At 41.0% G+C, this 18,584-nt stretch overlaps 2 protein-coding genes across 2 annotated transcripts in view; one reads left to right on the top strand and one right to left on the bottom strand.

Annotated features, from left to right (window-relative positions):
* atm (ATM serine/threonine kinase) overlaps positions 1-18,584 on the bottom strand; it is a 196,984-nt gene that overhangs the window by 163,869 nt on the left and 14,531 nt on the right. The window contains exons 10-15 of the mRNA XM_067450073.1: positions 17,930-18,133; positions 17,618-17,719; positions 8,723-8,957; positions 8,319-8,450; positions 5,826-5,951; positions 2,163-2,255 (exon numbers count right to left, since the gene is read on the bottom strand). Coding sequence (XP_067306174.1) covers positions 2,163-2,255; positions 5,826-5,951; positions 8,319-8,450; positions 8,723-8,957; positions 17,618-17,719; positions 17,930-18,133 — 892 coding nt within the window. The remainder of the gene's footprint in view (positions 1-2,162; positions 2,256-5,825; positions 5,952-8,318; positions 8,451-8,722; positions 8,958-17,617; positions 17,720-17,929; positions 18,134-18,584) is intronic.
* LOC137084116 (uncharacterized) lies at positions 11,023-14,571 on the top strand. Its single transcript, XM_067450074.1, has 2 exons — positions 11,023-11,884; positions 14,430-14,571. The coding sequence occupies exon 1, from the start codon at positions 11,046-11,048 to the stop codon at positions 11,805-11,807; it is 762 nt and encodes a 253-aa protein (XP_067306175.1). The 5' UTR covers positions 11,023-11,045; the 3' UTR covers positions 11,808-11,884; positions 14,430-14,571.

Genomic DNA, 18,584 nt, shown 5'->3' with positions numbered 1-18,584 from the left:
TCATCTGCGTTTCTCCGCATTTACCACGCCCACTTTAAATCTCTGACCAATCACACAATAGTTCTCGGACACCCGCAAGAAAAAAGTTCTGCTCAGACGATGTGTCGAGAACAAGCTGCGAGAACTCCCAAACCAAGGCTGCGAGAACAAAATGACGTCATTTTGTTCTCGCAGCCCTGGGAGCGAGAACTTTTTTCTCTGTTCTTGCGGAGTATGTTGCAGCCTTTACACAGACACCAAACAACTTAGCAATGTTTCCAGCAGTTTGAGAGATGAGTCTTAATGGTACTTATCGAAAGCAAGTACGATGGTCGTCCCACCGTCGTACCATTAGACTCGCACAGATTTTGAATGTGTGACTTCAAACACATCTACAACTACTGCTTGGATTAACGTTAGCCTGGACTTTTTAAATATAACTCTGATTGTATTTGTCTGAAAGAAGAATGTCATATACACCTATAATGACTTGAGGGTGAGTAAATCATAGGCTTGGTTTCATTTTTGGGTGAACTAACCCTTTCAGCATTAATTTTCAACATTTAGCAGCAATAGATAAAGGCTTAAAGCAGTTTGAAACTGTTTTTCTTCGAAGCTTTGCGTAAGAGCTAATAAAATATTTAATCTAAAGACAATATTTTGTGTCTTATTTATTTGAGACTAGTAGCCGTGTAATAAGCGGGAGAATGTACACCCAGCCGGTTGTTATCGCAGAATAAACCCCTTCAGAGTGATGCAAGACTGGTCGCTCTGTCTGGGTTTATTCTGCGATAACAACTGGTACATTATCCCTTACATAGCACTCCTAAAACATAGATTAATACATCTAATCTAAACAACTGTCATTGGATGCGTTGTTTTTGACTTAATTCACTAAATTAAGCAACTCTCTAAAGTTAGCTATTTTGTGAAACGTCTGCCATAGTATGCAAGAGCTACAACCTGTCATTTTCAAAATATGTGCAAGTCAGGTGGCACTAAGGTTAGACGTGACGTCCATCGTACTTGCTTCCGATAAGTACCATTGAAACTTATCCCTCAATGGGTCAAACTGCTGGAAACATTGATTAGTTGTTTGGTGTTTGTGTAAGAACTATCTGGAGGCCATTTACTTTATCACACGGAAAAGTAAAAATAAATGATTCAATAAATAAATAAATGTAAAAATAAATACATGTGGGAATTAATAAATGTAAAAATAAATGAATGCATAAATAAATAAATGTAAAAATAAATATTAAAAAATATATTAAAATTAATTAAATACATTTTTTAAATGTATAAACGCAGACTTTTTTTATTTAAAGATAATACAAAATTATATTTGATTGTATTTTTTATTAAGTCGTTTATTCTGTTATTATTTTCTTATCATCACATTTATTTGTCTTTTTATCTGTTTATTAATTTACATATTTGTATATTTTTATATATTTATTTGTTTACTTATTCATGCAGGTTTGGCCCTTTACAAGATTTTAATAAAGTATTAACAAAGATAAATAAATACTTTATTATTGCAGCTCAATATTAGTTCATGTTAACTAATGTAGTTAACTTATGTTAACTAATTAACCTTATTGTAAAGTGTAAACAACTTAATTCAATTTTGCCATAAATACTTTAGTGTATCAACTAATAACTCAAACAACTACTATTAATCGTTTTTTATTTATTTCATGATTTACAATTTTTTTAGACGACTTACAGCACATTTGTAAATCGTTAGCATACCATTTATTAACAAGCTATAAAAATATAGTCATGTTTTGTAATGATTAGTTTATCATCAACTTATAATTTATAAATGACTTATGACTGAATTAAAACATTTATAAAATGTTAGCTTATCACTTATTTTATTAACATATAGTCGTGTTTTGTAGATGATTATTTCATCATTAACTAATTACTTTAAGTTACTTATAACTGAACTTTATTATAAACATGGGTAATAAGGTGAAATGTATAATTTATGTCTTTTCAAAAAGGTTTAAAAAAAGGGGATTAAATGTACTTTTTTGATACTTATTCATTAACTTTCAGAATAACTTATTCATTAATTTTCATCAAGGATACTTTGTCTCCCATAACTTCCTGTAGACTCATTCAGGTGACATGGAGTCATCTGAAGTGTCGGGGTGCCCGACCGTAAGTCTCACCAATTGCTTAGATATGTCGCACAGGTCATTCAGCAACCTCACAGGCAGTGTCTTCATGAATAAAATGCGAGAGATGGTCGAAACTTTGTCATCCTAGAAAAGAAGAAAAAAAAATCTGTGAAATTATTTTGAGGTTACTGGATAATGATTTAAAAAAAGTTATCACTCAACCTAATCTATGAACCTGTTTGACCAAAACATTGAAAAGAACTGACTTAAAAGAACAATTTGAATCAAGTTTTACTCAACACAAGAGTCAATGGCATATTTTAAAGCAGAAAAATATGTGCATTTACAGTGCAATTCCTTAGCTCAAACAACAGAGCATGGCACTAGCAATCTTCAGGAATAAAATGAAGATTGCTAGTGCCATAGTTTGATAAAAATATGTATTTTGAATGCAACATAAGTCTCTTTAGACCAGTGTTTCTCAAACTTTTTCTGCCATTCCCCACTTTGGAGGTAGGGAAGGGCTCCGAGCCCCACCTGTCCCCAATCACCCCAACAAAATGGTAATTATCTAGGCTTTTAAGTTTGCCTGTTAACATTTATTTTATTAACATCACATTTAAACCTTTCATGCGTACAGTCAAAATATTTTAGCTGACTAAAAGTGTCAGCTGACTAGAGTGTGAGTTTTATTTTAAGGCAACGTTATTTTAGAACGTTTCACCTTAATGTTTCTATGGCAATGCGTCATGTTTATCACGTGACTTACCACAACCAAAAAAACGCTGTATGACAGATGTATCGCTTTTATTACGTTATTGAACCGTTTGAACAAATGCACTGCAGTTCAGAGTCCTGTCAATTGGATTTACAGCACATATATTCATCAGCATCTCCTGGAATAAGTGACCGGTGAACTGGGAGAAGAATCGAGCAAACTTTATAGTTACTTACACTATGTGTATCTGATATGAATAAAACATGTCAGCCAATTATATTTGAATGGATTGTTATTGCTGCTTCCATAGCCACTAGTGTGTATTACAAACTCTAACATTAAATGTATTGTTTTACTTGTACTTGTGTATTTAAATGTTACCTATTAAATTAAACCTAAAATAAACAGTAAGTGGTTGAAAACTGCATGATGTATGTCAAGAGCTGAGCGCGTCCGCATTTGGCTCAGTGCCAGCCGAAGCGCGTCCCACCGTTTAATTCTGGCAGTGATGTCACGTCATTGAACATTCTAAATCCCTTATGTGGGTCCGTACTCTCAGGGGCATAGACATAAAAATCCCATGTGGGACCGCTCAAAAGGTTAATAGAGATGGGCACAAAAAATTAACACATTTCCTCCTGTTTGTCGCGCCCCACTTGTCATGTCTCTATTCCCCACCAGTGGGGCGCGCCCCACACTTTGAGAAACGCTGCTTTAGACAAAATGCCAAATGCATAAATGAAAGTCCACCCATAAACAAAAACTTTGTAAGGTGTTTTTTGTCTACACAACAACAGAAGTTAATGGTCTCCAATGTTCAGTTTCCAAAATTCTTCAAAAGAAAATAAAAATTCTGCAGAAGAATAAAAGTCAACCAGATTTGGAAAACCTTGAGGGAAAAGTAAATTTATGACAGAATTTACATTTTTGGGGGAGCTATCCCTTCAAGAAACATTTGTTTTTTCATTAAAGTGAAAATATATTTAAAGTGCCCCTACTATGCTATTTTAAAGTTTCCTAATTTCGTTGTGGGGGTCTACTACAACAGTTTTACATGCATCTAAGGTCAAAAAAGAGTTTCATATTCTCATAATATGCATTGCACATCACCACAATGTTCAATGATTCTCAAACGACTCGATGGACGATTCAGTGTTTCTAAATCCCTCCTTTCCACGAGCGACTCTGCTCTGATTGGTCAGATGGCCCAGTCTCTTATGATTGGTCTATCATCTGTACAGCTGAATCAAATTCAGTTGCATTATTTTCCTGTTAACACTGTGAAGCTGCTTTGAAACAATCAGCATTGTAAAAAGTGCTATATAAATAAAGGTGACTAGACTTGGCCGCATAGCGCGTGTATTTTGGAAACAAACGTCCATTACCATAACTGAACTCCAGCTGAGGCAATAGTACACACTGTAAAGACAGTAACGAGGATGTCGATTTTCGAATCGATGAAACACTGGAAGAACTAGTTATTGAAGCCAAATCTTGAACAGGACGTTTCTCAGTGATGCTACTCAGGTTGAGGTAGCATCATGAGCGTGTGTGTGTGTGTGCCCTTGTTTATATTACATTGTGGGGACCCATAAGGATAGTAAAACCTGAGCTCACCTACATTGTGGGGACCAGTCAGCAGTCCCCACTTCTCAAAATGCTTATAAATCATACAGGATGAGTTTTTTTGATAAAGTAAAAATGCAGAATGTTTCCTGTGATGGGTAGGTTTAGGGGCAGGGGCAGTGTAAGGGGATAGGAAATACGGTTTGTATGGTATAAAAACCATTACACCTATGGAGAGTCCCCACAAAGATAGTAAACCAGACGTGTGTGTGTGTGTATGTGTTTGTGTGTAATATCAAGATACAAATATGTATAATGACATGGGTATGACAGGTATTATAAGCAGAGTGTGAAATATGAGGACATTGGCCATGTGCCCACTTTTCAAAATGCTTATAAATCATACAGGATGAGTTTTTTTGAGAAAGTAAAAATGTAGAATGCTGTGATGGGTAGGTTTAGGGGCTGGGGCTCTGTCTGTGTGTGTGTGTGTGTGTGTGTGTGTGTGTGTGTGTGTGTGTGTGTGTGTGTGTGTGTGTGTGTGTGTGTGTGTGTGTGTGTGTGTGTGTGTGTGTGTGTGCCTGTTTATGTGGTTTATGAGGACACAAATTTGTATAACTACATGGGTATTACACTGGTATTACACTATAAATGTGGTTTATGAGGACATATCAAATGTCCTCATAATTCAAATGGCCTTAAAAACATACTAAATTATGTTTTTTTGAGAAAGTAAAAATGCAGAATGTTTCCTGTGATGGGTAGGTTTAGGGGCAGAGGCAGTGTAGGGGATAGAAAATACGGTTTGTACAGTATAAAAACCATTACGCCTATGGAGAGTCCCTGTAAACCACATAGACCAACATGTGTGTGTGTGTGTGTGTGTGTGTGTGTGTGTGTGTGTGTGTGTGTGTGTGTGTGTGTGTGTGTGTGTGTGTGTGTGTGTGTGTGTGTGTGTGTGTGTGTGTGTGTGTGTCTAATTTATTGCGGTGCACATGCAGTATCCATAAAAGTGCATGTGTTAGCTGAGCACTAATGTGAATGACTGATGTAACCCTGCGCCACTACGTAATAAGTGGACGGGCATTATGCAAATATTTCTTCTTGACATCACAAACAGCTTAGGACTTTTTTAAAAAATGATTCATTTAATTGACTCAACTCTTACTTTTGAGAGACAATAACTTTATATACGGTGCACTTTCAGATTTAAAACTTTGCAGAATGTTTTCCTTCACATAGAACTGTTACACACACACAAACATGAAAGGTCATTTTCAAAAATCCATAATAGGGGCACTTTAAATAAAATGTTATGCATAATTTGATAATACAGTATTTGTAAAATACAAAACTATTAACATTGAACAAGAACATATTTATTATAAATAACAGTCATACCTTGTATTTGGTGATATACTACAGCTTACCTTTTCTCTTCTACTAATACTATCAGAGCACAACAGCATCACTGACTGGACTGATGTGATGGTACCATTCTCAGCCAATCTGCTCTTTGCCGTTGATAAGTAATGACTAAATTCCTGAACCAATGCCTACAAAGGATGGAAAAATTCATTACCAGGGTCTAACCAGGGTTTACTAGTACTATGAATGAAGGCCATTACTGCTACTGATACTTCTATTAAAGGGATAGTTCACCGAAAAATGAAAATTCTGTCATCATTTACTCTCCCTCGAATTGTTTCTAAACCTGTATGAACACAAAAGAAGATATTTTGTGGAATGTGGGTAACCAAAGAGTTTATGTGCCCCATTTACTACCGTAGTATTTTTTTTTTCTTCAAAATATGGAAGAAAATGGGGCCCATAAACTCTTTGGTTACCCACATTCCTCAAAATATCTTATTTTGTGTTCAACACGATAAAGAAATTCATACAGGTTGGGAACAACCTGAGGGAGAGTAAATGATGACAATTTTCATTTTTATATGAACCATCTCATTAAATGGATTGTATTTATTTATTTATTATTTGACATATCTGGGAATAAAATGAGTAATTGTAGCAATTATGTCTTTAAATTAAGTACATTTAAAGGGGTCATGACATGGATTTTTTATTATTTTTATATGTTCCTTGAGGTTCAGTTATAATGTTAAAGTTTCTAGCACAAATCAATATATGTACAGAAAAACAAAAAATATTCAGCCTTCATTCTGAACCTTTGCCTGAAATTATCAGTTTTTAATGGGCAGCTCCTTTAAGGCTTATCAGTAAACAACCACTGTTATAATTGTTGCTCGCTATTGCACAAGTTTTGAACACATTATATATATATATATATACAGGGCTTGACATTAACTTTTTTGCTCACCAGCCACGGTGGCTAGTGGTTTTCCAAAGTTACTAGCCACTCAGCATTTTCACTGGGCACAATTTTGCTGTTTGGAAATTACATTGTATATGTTTAAAGTTGACTTTGGCATGCATAAATTACTTGATTTTGAGTCATTTTACTTGATTTAGAAGATTTAAAACCCTTTCAAACTTTCAAATGCAGAGTGACCCCCCAAAATCAAGACTACATTGTATATCAGCTGGGATGTGCAGGTGGGCAAGGAGTGGGCAATATAATAATAAATATGAAAAATGTAATATGATAGGCTATGAGTTATTTTAGTTAGGCTATATATATATATATATATATATATATATATATATATATATAAAATAAAATAATAATACCCTAAGCAAATTACAAAAACAATAGTAAATACAAAATAAAATAAAAATTCAGGTACTAATACATATTTATTTAATATGTATGCATTTATTTAACATATGTAGTTGTTTGATTAACATTAATGACAGACAGGTATTTAATTGGGCTCCTGAATGCATGGATGTAATATTTGTGACACATATAGTTATTACCCACCACGTACACTTAAGCCATAACCAACAGTGTTCATGCGATGGACATTTTGACATCAGTGTGTGCGTGTATTTGACTATTCAGGAGCAGGGAGAACTGATCACGCGTGCGACAGAGAGCGCACGCAAGAGAGCGCTTTTGTTGTGTGTCATTCAGCGTGATTCCGCCTATCTCGCCATCACTAAGTATAAAGAATTGTAGTGGAATTGTAGCCAATTTTGTGATACGACGGTCTTGGCATTTCATTTAGCTGTAAGTTATATTCAACCCGCCAAAGTGGCTAGTGGGAGTGGCTGCCGTACCCGCCACAGCTGAAATCTACCCGCATTTGGCGGGTTGGCGGGTGTTAATGTCAAGCCCTGTATATATTTATATATATATATATACATAAACTGTAATTTACATTATCAAATTGTTTACGTATAGGTTTTCAATAGCTGCTATCAGAGCCAAGGCTCCTTCACCTTTAAACAAAAATTTATTTACGAACTCTCCATTGTGCATCATTTACAAAACAATCTGCAGTCAAATGCCCCGAACAAACATCCATCACGATTCAGGAAGCCATTCAAATAAAATGAACAGGTCAAAAGCATTCTTTAACTCTTCATTTGTCCTGCTGTTGACAGACTGAAGCTTGTGGATAAAGTATAGAGATGTGTGTTCAGTTTTTGATGTATCAGTGTAGACAGCGTCACTGATTATAATGGCTGCTTTTTGATAATTTTGATAATGATAATTCTGTTTGTTTTAATGTCTGCCGTTAAGCGTCTGAACGGCAGTGGGCAGGGCCTATGATGCGATGATGTTAAACTATTCGTTGATGTCTTGCTCTGGAGGCAGGCATATGCAAATGTTTCGTCTGACGTCACAGATCACGCAATATTAAAACCATTTTTGGAGCTTGATTACAGGGTACAAAGACCTCTCATATGTCAAAAAAAACAAGGCAAATATGATTTCTCATGTCATGACCTCTTTAAAACAATATTGATGAAAATAAGTCATGGATGAAAAATATCACCTTGGCTTTTAGGAAGAGGGGCGAGTGACAGGCCTGTTCTTCTGTGAGGAGTCCGATACACACGTAAGCAGCCAGAACTCCAGTGAGCAGCGAAACGCAGCGCAGCACACACTGGTGAGGAGTGTTTGAACTCTGTGGAGTGAAGGAAACATTTTCCATGACAAACATGAAAACACAAATCAGATCGAACTGCAATAAAGATTTCATATTTTACAGTGTGAATCAAATCTTTATTGATTACTTTCAGCCCTCAGTTTTGTCATTTGTGACGCATTAGTCTATTATAGCATAACGGTACTTAAAAATATATATTTTTACTTTTTTGTCAATGTTGTTATTGGCATGCTACCAAAGTACTAGAGCTTTTGACATTCATATTTGATAACTCAGCCCGTTACACTTACATCAGGAGAGTAGCAGTTAAAGAGCTGCTCAGCGACAGACAGGAGACTGTGGTCTAGTTTGCTTCTGAGAGCTTGAATCACGGTGAACTGTGGTTTCTCTGAGTAAACACTCTCTCTATCAACTGTAACTTCAGAACTGGGAGGAGTGTCATCAAAACTGAACTGCAGGAAGAGACTCTCAACCTGCCCAAAAGTGTCTTTTCCCTCAGTGAAGGATGAACTCTGGGAAGAGAAACTGTATAGGACACAAAGACATAATATCAGATATAATTCATTTTATTAGACAATGAAGTGAGGTCTCTACATGATGTGGCATAGTTTATGCAATTACTGTGCACTGTGTAAACAATGAGTGACATATGTGTGGATGTTAGGAAAGCTGCTGGTCCGGATGGCGTTTCAGGTCGTGTCCTGCGGTCCTGTGCTGATCAGCTCGCTGGACTCCTCACATCCATCTTCAATGAGTCCCTTGCTACATCTGTGTTCCCAACCTCATTCAAAAAATCCACCATCATCCCTGTCCCTAAGAACAGTAAACCCTCTTGCCTAAATGACTACCGCCCAGTGGCTCTCACGTCTTTAGTCATGAAGGTCTTTGAGAGACTCATCAAAAACAACATCTGCTCCTCCATCCCTGACACCTTGGACCCTCTTCAGTTCGCCTATCGTCCCAATAGATCGACTGAAGATGCCATCTCTCACGTCCTCCACTCCTCCCTCACACACATCGACAGCAAGAATGGGAACTATGTAAGACTGCTATTTATTGAGTATAGTTCAGCCTTTAACACCATAGTTCCCATTAAGCTAACTAACAAACTCCTGGATCTCGGACTGAACTCTTCTCTCTGTCACTGGATTGAAGATTTCCTCACTGGCAGACCTCTTGTGTTCCATGTAACTACTCATTATAATGCTGTTTGCACATTACACTCCTGCACTTCTGTTATCCACGTATTTATTTTTATAGTCTCCAGTTTACTTTATCTCACTTATTTTATTCCACATCTCTTATTTCTTTTACTTGATTTATTCATAATTCTACATATGTATATATATATAGCACCTTATCCTATTCCTATTTTATAATTTATTGTGCTTTTTTTGTTAATTGTTATTTGCTGTCCATGGAGCGGACCTGTTTACATTTCACTGCCGGTTGTATTCTGTATAACTGTGTATGTGACAAATAAAACTCTTGAACTTGAACTTGATATACGAGAGCGAGATCACTTATGCCGTTCGCGTAAACTACGCCAGATCATCTAGAGACCTTACACCCAGGAAGTGATGTCTCTACACTAGATAAATTTACCTTCCTTTCAGGAAGTGATGCGCTTTCAGGGCTGTTGGGCATGGTGTTGTATTTAAGGTAAAAAATTATATAAATACTGTTCAGTTTATCGCACAAACCGATCGTTTCATGTCTTAAGACATCAATGTGTCGTCACGAGCCGCAGGGTTTAATTTGAAGTTGCCTTTGCATGTTTTTTTTACCCTAAAAGAATTAGACCCCGTTGACATGTTTACAGTATATGATTGACACACAGCAACGTTTGGAGTTAAAAATCTCCATTTGTGTTCTACTGAAGAAACAAAGACTCCTACACATTGGATGGCCTGGGGGTAAGCAGATAAATGTCAAATTTTAATTTTTGGTTGAACAATCCCTTTAAACTAAAATGTTATTGTGGCAGGGGAGGCGTGGTTTTGCGGGATCGGCAGAGGGAGAGAGGAGGTGGAGCCGAGCGGGGCGTAAGTGGGTTAAGTGCAAATGAATAACATTTGATGATTGCAGTAGTTGGCGTGGAGAGACGGCTTAAAAGCCACAGCAGAGAGAGACGAGGGAGAGAGAGTTTTGGACTGGGACTCGGTGTGCAGCCTGCCTGGGAAGAGATTGCCATAGAGAATATTGAGAACGAATTGTGAGAATTGAATGAGTTGATGTGCCCTCGAGCACGTGTGTTGTTTGAAGTTAAAAGAACAATAAAAGCTACGAGTCCCAGTAACGCCGACCCCGCCTTCTTCCTTACATCCTCGATCCGAACCACACTGGTGCCGAAACCCGGGAGGAAGAAGTGTGCACGCCGCCATGGAAACTCCATCCCGCCACCCACTTGCGGACCTGGTGCAATCGCTCGCGGGCCTCCACCAGGAAACCCATCAAGATCTGCGGGCCGTCAGGGAGGAGCAGCAAAAAAGATTTGAGGCGCTCCTCCAGGCCCAGCATGAGGACCGCGAGCTGTTCCGGAGCTGGATGGACCGGGAGGTTCAGGCAAGTCCCAAACCCGCCAGCGACTCAGCCACCATCGCGCTCTCGAAGATGGGACCGATGGACGACCCGGAGGCGTTCATCGACCTCTTCGAGAGGTCCGCCGCCGCTCGGGACTGGCCCAAGGATGACTGGCCAATGCGGCTCCTGCCCCTGCTATCGGGAGAAGCGCAGGTAGCCGCCCACCAACTGCCAGTCAAGAACCTCCTGGTCTACGACGACCTCAAGCACGCCATCCTGCAGCGGGTCGGCCGGACACCGGAACAGCACCGCCAGCGGTTCCGGACCCTGGCGCTCGAAGAGTCCGGCCGGCCCTTCATCTTCGCGCACCAGCTCCGGGACTCGTGCCGCAAGTGGCTGATGGCCGGAGAATGCGACGCCGAGGGGATCATCGATCGCGTGGTGCTGGAGCAGTTCGTCGTGGGTCCAGTGCCACCGCCCGGCGTCGCTGGACCAGGCCATCCAGTTGGCGGAAGACCAGATGGTGGCGTGCCACGGGGTCGGCGAGCCCTTGCCAGCGGCTTCTCTCTCTCTCTCTCTTCTCTCTCTCTCTCTCCTCCTAACCCCGCCCCGTCTCTCTCTAAACCTCCCAGGTCCAGAGCTGGAGTGCCGCCCCGGCCAGCGCCGAGGTGGAGAACGGGGGCCGCGGCCGAGACAGCGGCGACTCCCCGCCCAGCGGCCCGGGGAGGAGGGAGTCCCTCTCTCCACGCCAAGGGCTGGGCCCACTTCCAGCCACTAGGGCGGCGGGGAGGCCTGGGCCGGCTTGTTGGCGCTGTGGGGACCCGGGACACTTTATTGATCGGTGTCCGATGATGGATGTGGGGACGCTGGTCCGGGTCCCCGACGCGCCACAAGCCGCCCCCGATCAAGCTGGCCTGTACCAGATACCCGTGAGTATCAAGGGGGGTACCTATCAGGCTTTGGTGGATTCGGGGTGTAACCAAACCTCCATCCATCAAAGCCTGATTTCACCTAGGGCATTGGGTAACAGCCGCATGGTTAAGGTGAGGTGTGTGCACGGGGAAGTGGTGAACTATCCGTTGGTGCCCGTGGATATCCAATTTAGGGGACAAACGCATAGTGTTGAGGTTGCAGCTAATCCGCGCCTCCGGCATCACATAATTCTGGGGACGAATTGGCCAGTGTTTAATAAATTATTAGGGCACTTATGTGTGGATGCCTCTTGGGGGAAGAACGGAGGTGGAGGGATAGCGGTTGCGCAGGCGGGCGAGGTGGATTCGGGACCGCCGGGGGCAGTTCCAGGGAACCGAGCGCAATGGGTCTGCCCATCTTCTCAGAGCGCGATGACTTTCCCTTGGAACAATCCCAGGACGAGACGCTCAAAAATGCGTTTGCTCAGGTCCGTTCCATCGACGGCCACCGCGTCCACCCTGAACAACCACTCTCCTATCCGTACTTCTCAGTAATAAATAACCGCTTGTATCGGGTGGTCCAAGACACCCAGTCAAAGCAAGATACAACGCAATTGTTAGTACCAAAAAGCCGCCGGGAAATGCTTTTCCAGACGGCTCATTCCAATCCAATGGCGGGACATTTAGGTCAAACGGCCACATTAAACCGTCTCATGGCCCGATTCTTTTGGCCGGGCATTCACGAGAATGTACGCCGGTGGTGTGCGTCTTGTCGGGAATGTCAGCTGGTGAACCCACCGGCCACCCCAAAAGCACCGTTGTGCCCCCTCCCATTAATGCAGGCCCCCTTCGAAAGAATTGGTATGGACCTCATCGGGCCATTGGAACGGTCCGCATGGGGACATCGCTTTGCGTTGGTGCTTGTGGACTACGCAACACGATATCCCGAAGCAGTTCCTCTCCGCACGATTTCGGCGAAAAGTGTGGTGAGCGCTCTGTTTTCATTAATCTCCCGGGTGGGAATCCCGAAAGAGATTCTCACCGATCAAGGCACGGCGTTTATGTCACGGACGATCCGCAAACTATACGAATTATTGGGCATTAAGGCGATCCGTACCAGCGTCTATCACCCACAGACAGATGGTCTGGTGGAACGTTTTAATCGCACGTTAAAAACCATGATTCGTAAGTTCGTTCACGAAGACGCCAAGAATTGGGATAGATGGCTTGAGCCTCTGTTGTTCGCTATTCGCGAGGTCCCCCAAGCCTCCACGGGGTTTTCCCCCTTCGAGCTGCTCTATGGGCGCCAGCCGCGGGGGGTGCTGGACGTCCTTAGGGAGGCTTGGGAGGACGGGCCTTCAGCGAGTAAGAACGAAATTCAGTATGTCCTGGACCTAAGAGCAAAACTCCACACTTTGGGGCGGCTATCCATGGAGAATTTGCTCCAGGCTCAGGACAGACAGAAACAGCTCTACAACAGAAGTGCGAAGCTGCAACAATTTTCACAGGGAGATAAAGTGCTTGTATTGCTGCCCACGTCCAGCTCGAAATTACTCGCGAAGTGGCAAGGACCCTTTGTGGTCACGCGGCGAGTCGGAGAACTCAACTATGAGGTGAGTCGGTCGGATAGGGACGGGGCATGTCAAATATACCACCTCAACCTCTTAAAAAAATGGTCAGAGGCGGAGTCAGTGATGCTAGCGACGGTAGTGGGCGGGGAGGAGGATCTCGGGCCGGAGGCGGTCCAAAAGCCTCATTCTCTCGCTCTGGCCTCGGGGGGGGATCACCTCTCACCCTCGCAGCTCGCTGATGTGAAACAGCTACAGGCCGAGTTTGCCGACGTGCTCTCGCCCCTACCGGGGCGGACCGACCTCATCCAACACCACGTTGAGACGGAGCCGGGCGTGGTGGTTCGCAGTCGGCCGTATAGACTACCGGAGCATAAAAAGAAGGTAGTGCAGGACGAATTAGAGGCGATGCTGGACATGGGGGTAATAGAAGAATCTAACAGTGATTGGGCGAGCCCGATAGTTTTGGTGCCCAAAACGGACGGCTCCGTGCGATTCTGTGTAGATTATCGAAAAGTCAACGCGGTGTCAAAGTTCGATGCGTATCCAATGCCAAGGGTGGACGAATTGCTTGATCGGCTAGGGACCGCTCGTTTTTATTCGACGCTGGACTTAACGAAGGGATATTGGCAGATCCCCTTGTCTCCAATGTCTAAAGAAAAGACCGCTTTTACCACGCCGTTCGGATTGCACCAATTTGTCACGTTTCCGTTCGGGTTGTCCGGGGCCCCCGCAACCTTCCAGCGACTGATGGACAGGATTCTCCGGCCGCACGCTGCATATGCCGCTGCCTATCTAGATGACATTATCATCTACAGTACGGACTGGCAGCGCCATATGCAGCATACTACGGCTCCCCGGCCTGAGTCGGGCGGTGGGGGTATGTGGCAGGGGAGGCGTGGTTTTGCGGGATCGGCAGAGGGAGAGAGGAGGCGGAGCCGAGCGGGGCGTAAGTGGGTTAAGTGCAAATGAATAACACCTGTCTCTGATTGCAGTAGTTGGCGTGGAGAGACGGCTTAAAAGCCACAGCAGAGAGAGACGAGGGAGAGAGAGTTTTGGACTGGGACTCGGTGTGCAGCCTGCCTGGGAAGAGATTGCCATAGAGAATATTGAGAACGAATTGTGAGAATTGAATGAGTTGATGTGCCCTCGAGCACGTGTGTTGTTTGAAGTTAAAAGAACAATAAAAGCTACGAGTCCCAGTAACGCCGACCCCGCCTTCTTCCTTACATCCTCGATCCGAACCACAGTTATGTTGTTATGTTATGTTATGTTATGTTATGTTATGTTATGTTATGTTGTTATGTTATGTTATGTTATATGTTATGTTATGTTATATGTTATGTTATGTTATGTGTTATGTTATGTTATATATAGTTTTACTAGAGATTTCCATTGAAAACACTAATAACTGCTGCTACCACCTTATGACAATAGATTTACACTTTGAATTAAAGGTGCCATGTGTAAAAATTGAGGTAATAATATCCAAAAAATGACCTACACGCATCAAAAGAATGAGAAGAAATAAGGGCAAGTTATAGTGCTGCAGAGATATCAACCTTAAGTAGCAGTAGCATTACTAGCCCCGGCCCGACAGGTGTCGTAATACCAGTCTCGGCCATGGGAGGCGGTATGCGGGCAACATAACCACCAGCCAACCTGGCGTACTTGAACCTGATGTCAATCGTGTGGAAAGTACAGCCCACTACTTCATTTCAAGAGAGTGGACGGATGGCCGAAGCCCTTGGCTCCTTAAATGTATCTGATATGATAAAAATAGCTGTTTTTACCTGACCGGAAAAAGCAGAAGTGCGGGCGCCCGGCGACTGTGTCCCGTCCCGTCATAATAAAAGTCCCGCAACTCGCGAGCCATTTAGAATAGGCGCCCTCCAGTGGACGAAAAGTTGCATAGTGCACCTTTAAACATTCTCTCATCAATGACATTAGCTCATTGGAAAAGGATGGACAATGCCCTTTAATTTTGTTTGCACTAATAAATGCTGCTGTCTACCAGCTGCAATAACAAATACATCTTTGTTACATATATTTTTTCTATATCGTCATAAATATCGTTATTGCATTATTCTTGAAATATCGTGACACAATTTTTAGGCTATATCGCCCACCCCTAGTGTTATGTAGCCTTTAATGTTATATAAGAATTAACAATACATGATTTGTAAAACATTATTTGGTAACACTTTACAATAAGGTCTCATTTGTTACATCTGTAACTAGCATAAACTAGTAACAATGAATGAACAATACATGTTTTACAGTATTAATTCATGTTTTATTAATGTTATCAATTAATGTCATGTTAGTTAATAAAAATAGAGTTGTTCATTGTTAATGTTAGATCACCGTGCATTAATGTTAACAAATACAACTTCTGATTTTAATAATGTATTAGTAAATGCTGAAATTTGAATGCTGTAGAAGTATTGTTCATTCTTATTTCATGGTAACTAAAGTAATTAACTCTGTTAACTAATAAAACTTACAGTTTTTACTATTTTTACTAACTATTTACCTACAGTTTTAAAAGTTAAAGCTGCTGTCCGTAACTTTTTTTGTGTTCAAGATTTACAAAAACTATATAATGAGAATGTACAACATGAATCCATTTTCCAAACCATGTTTTTGTCTTACCCTGAATCATTATGGTACACTAATAAGTATTTATATTGGGACTATTTCAGGCCAGACTGGTAGGTACCGCTGCGGAGGAGCACAGACATAAACAGAGAGAAGTAGCTTCGGCTGCAATGTTCTTCCGCAAGATGTATGCAGTTCTGTTTATTAACCACTAGAGTGCAAAAAAATTACGGACTGCAGCTTTAAGTATATACTATAAGTATATTTAAAAGTTTTTGGTAACGACCGCTCATCCGGGTACTACGAGTTATCTTGACCGGTACTACTTCTATGCTTAACGCTGGCGCCATCTTGTGGCTTAAACAGGCGTGGGTTACAATGGAAGACTTCAAGGCAGGTTTCCTTTATAACGTTTTAAATATGGATATTTTTCTTACACAAACGCATCGATTCGAATCAGAAGGCTCTATTAACCCATCGGAGTCATGTGGAGCACGTTATTTGACGGACAGCTGCATTTTTATGGACAACACATCTACAACTACTGCTTGGATTAACGTTAGCCTGGACTTTTTAAATATAACTCCGATTGTATTTGTCTGAAAGAAGAATCTCATATACACCTATGATGACTTGAGGGTGAGTAAATCATGAGCTTGGTTTCATTTTTGGGTGAACTAACCCTTTCAGCATTCATTTTCAACATTCAGCAAGGGCATATGGCAAATCTTCAGCAATAGATAAAGGCTTAAAGCAGGTTGGAACTGTTTTTGTTCGCGGAAGCTTTGTGTAAGAGCTAATAAAATATTTAATCTCAAGACAATATTTTGTGTCTAATTTATTTGAGACTAGTGGCCGTGTAATAAGCGGGATAATGTACCTCCACTTCGCGTCAGGGTCCTGATCACTCTGTCGGGGTATATTCTGTGATAACAACCGGCTGAGTGTACATTATCCTTTACTTTACTAGTTTCTTATTAGCATGCATATTACTAGGATATTGTTTGTTTATTAGTACTTATAAAGCACATATTAATGCCTTATTCTTCATGACCTTATACATCCCTTAATCCTACCCAATACCTAAACTTAAATGCTACAAAAACTACCGTATTAACTATTTATAAGCAGTAAATTAGGAGTTTATTGAGGCAAAAGTCATAGTTATTAGTTAATGTGTTCTTCATACTAAAGTGTTACCAAGTCTTTAAAAAATATTTTAAAATGTTTACGAAAGATGTTTGTACTCGCAAAAATAATCGGAAAATAATCAATCACATCGCACAGCATCTCAAACGTTGGTTCTGTCAATCTGAAATGCCTGAGCCAAAGTCTGTAATCAAAATGATTTGGTTTAATTCCCTCCCAGAAGCGTCTCATGCGATTGAGTTCACGAACACCAACATCCCAACACAAGACAAGACAGGAAAGGCTTCCCTGATTACAGCAACTTCCCTTGTTTTTTTGTTTTTTTTACAGATATTTTGTGCCAGTTTTCCAGGAAGTGAAGATTTTGTAGAATAGTATGAGTAGTATGTTAGCCACTTTTGTTACAGCGGGTCTGTGAGTGCAACACACTCACCTCTCTGGCTTCAGGCTGCCCATTAGAAACGTGAGTCCGGCCCTGCTGTCTTTCAGTGTCAAAGACACTAGAATTCTAGGAATGAGGTTCAATGGAAAATCACTACAAAAGACCAAAAAAAAACATTTTTTAAAAAGATTGAAATTCAAAGGTGAAATGTGAACTTTGTGCACCACTAGCGGCATCCAACTAGAATTAGAGAAATATACTAAAATGACTAATCACTAAAGTACATTTTTGAAGAAAACCAGAGGGGTGCTTTCCCATGCGAAACTCGCCACTATGCTAACAGGTGATCTAGAGATGCTGGACCTGGTAATAATGAGGTGAGGTTTGCAGTTTTCCTCCTTCTCCTCATTGTGTTCATTCATGATCATCCAGCTGATGATGGAGTCTCTCAGAGTGGGCGGCTCTCCACCCGTCTCCATCAGCACTCCACTGATGGCATCAAGACTGTGAACACTTTTAGGGACGGAGCACTTCAACAAGGCCTGGGCCAAGCTTAGGGCGCTATCGCTAAAGGAGAAACAATAAGAAGAGAACATTACTGAGAGTTTTGAAATATTATATAAATATTCCAAGTTAAATGCAAATATAAGCTCTATCAACATGTATGGCATGTTACTCCTGGAGAAAATTTTAGCATCCTTGACTGACAGTAATGGACATACGATGGGACAAGTCTTTGGGGCAAATGTAGCAGAAGGTTTAAAAGCAGTAATGTATTGAATTGTTTTTCGAAATTTCTGCTCATTTAAACTTTTTGCCAATGTTAATTTGTTCACCCAAAAATGCAAATTCTGTCATTAATTACTTACACTAATGTCGTTCGACACCCGTAAAACCTCCGTTCATCTTCAAAACACGGTTTAAGATATTTTATATTTAATCTGAAAGCTTTTCTGTTCCTCCATTGAATGTATGTACATTATACTGTCCCTTTCCAGAAAGGTAATAAAAACATCAT

This window comes from Pseudorasbora parva, chromosome 8 (assembly GCF_024679245.1).
Source record: "Pseudorasbora parva isolate DD20220531a chromosome 8, ASM2467924v1, whole genome shotgun sequence".
Taxonomy (NCBI): Eukaryota; Metazoa; Chordata; class Actinopteri; order Cypriniformes; family Gobionidae; genus Pseudorasbora; species Pseudorasbora parva.
The sequence above is the reverse complement of the archived record's forward strand: the minus strand, read 5'-3'. Positions and strand labels throughout refer to the sequence as shown.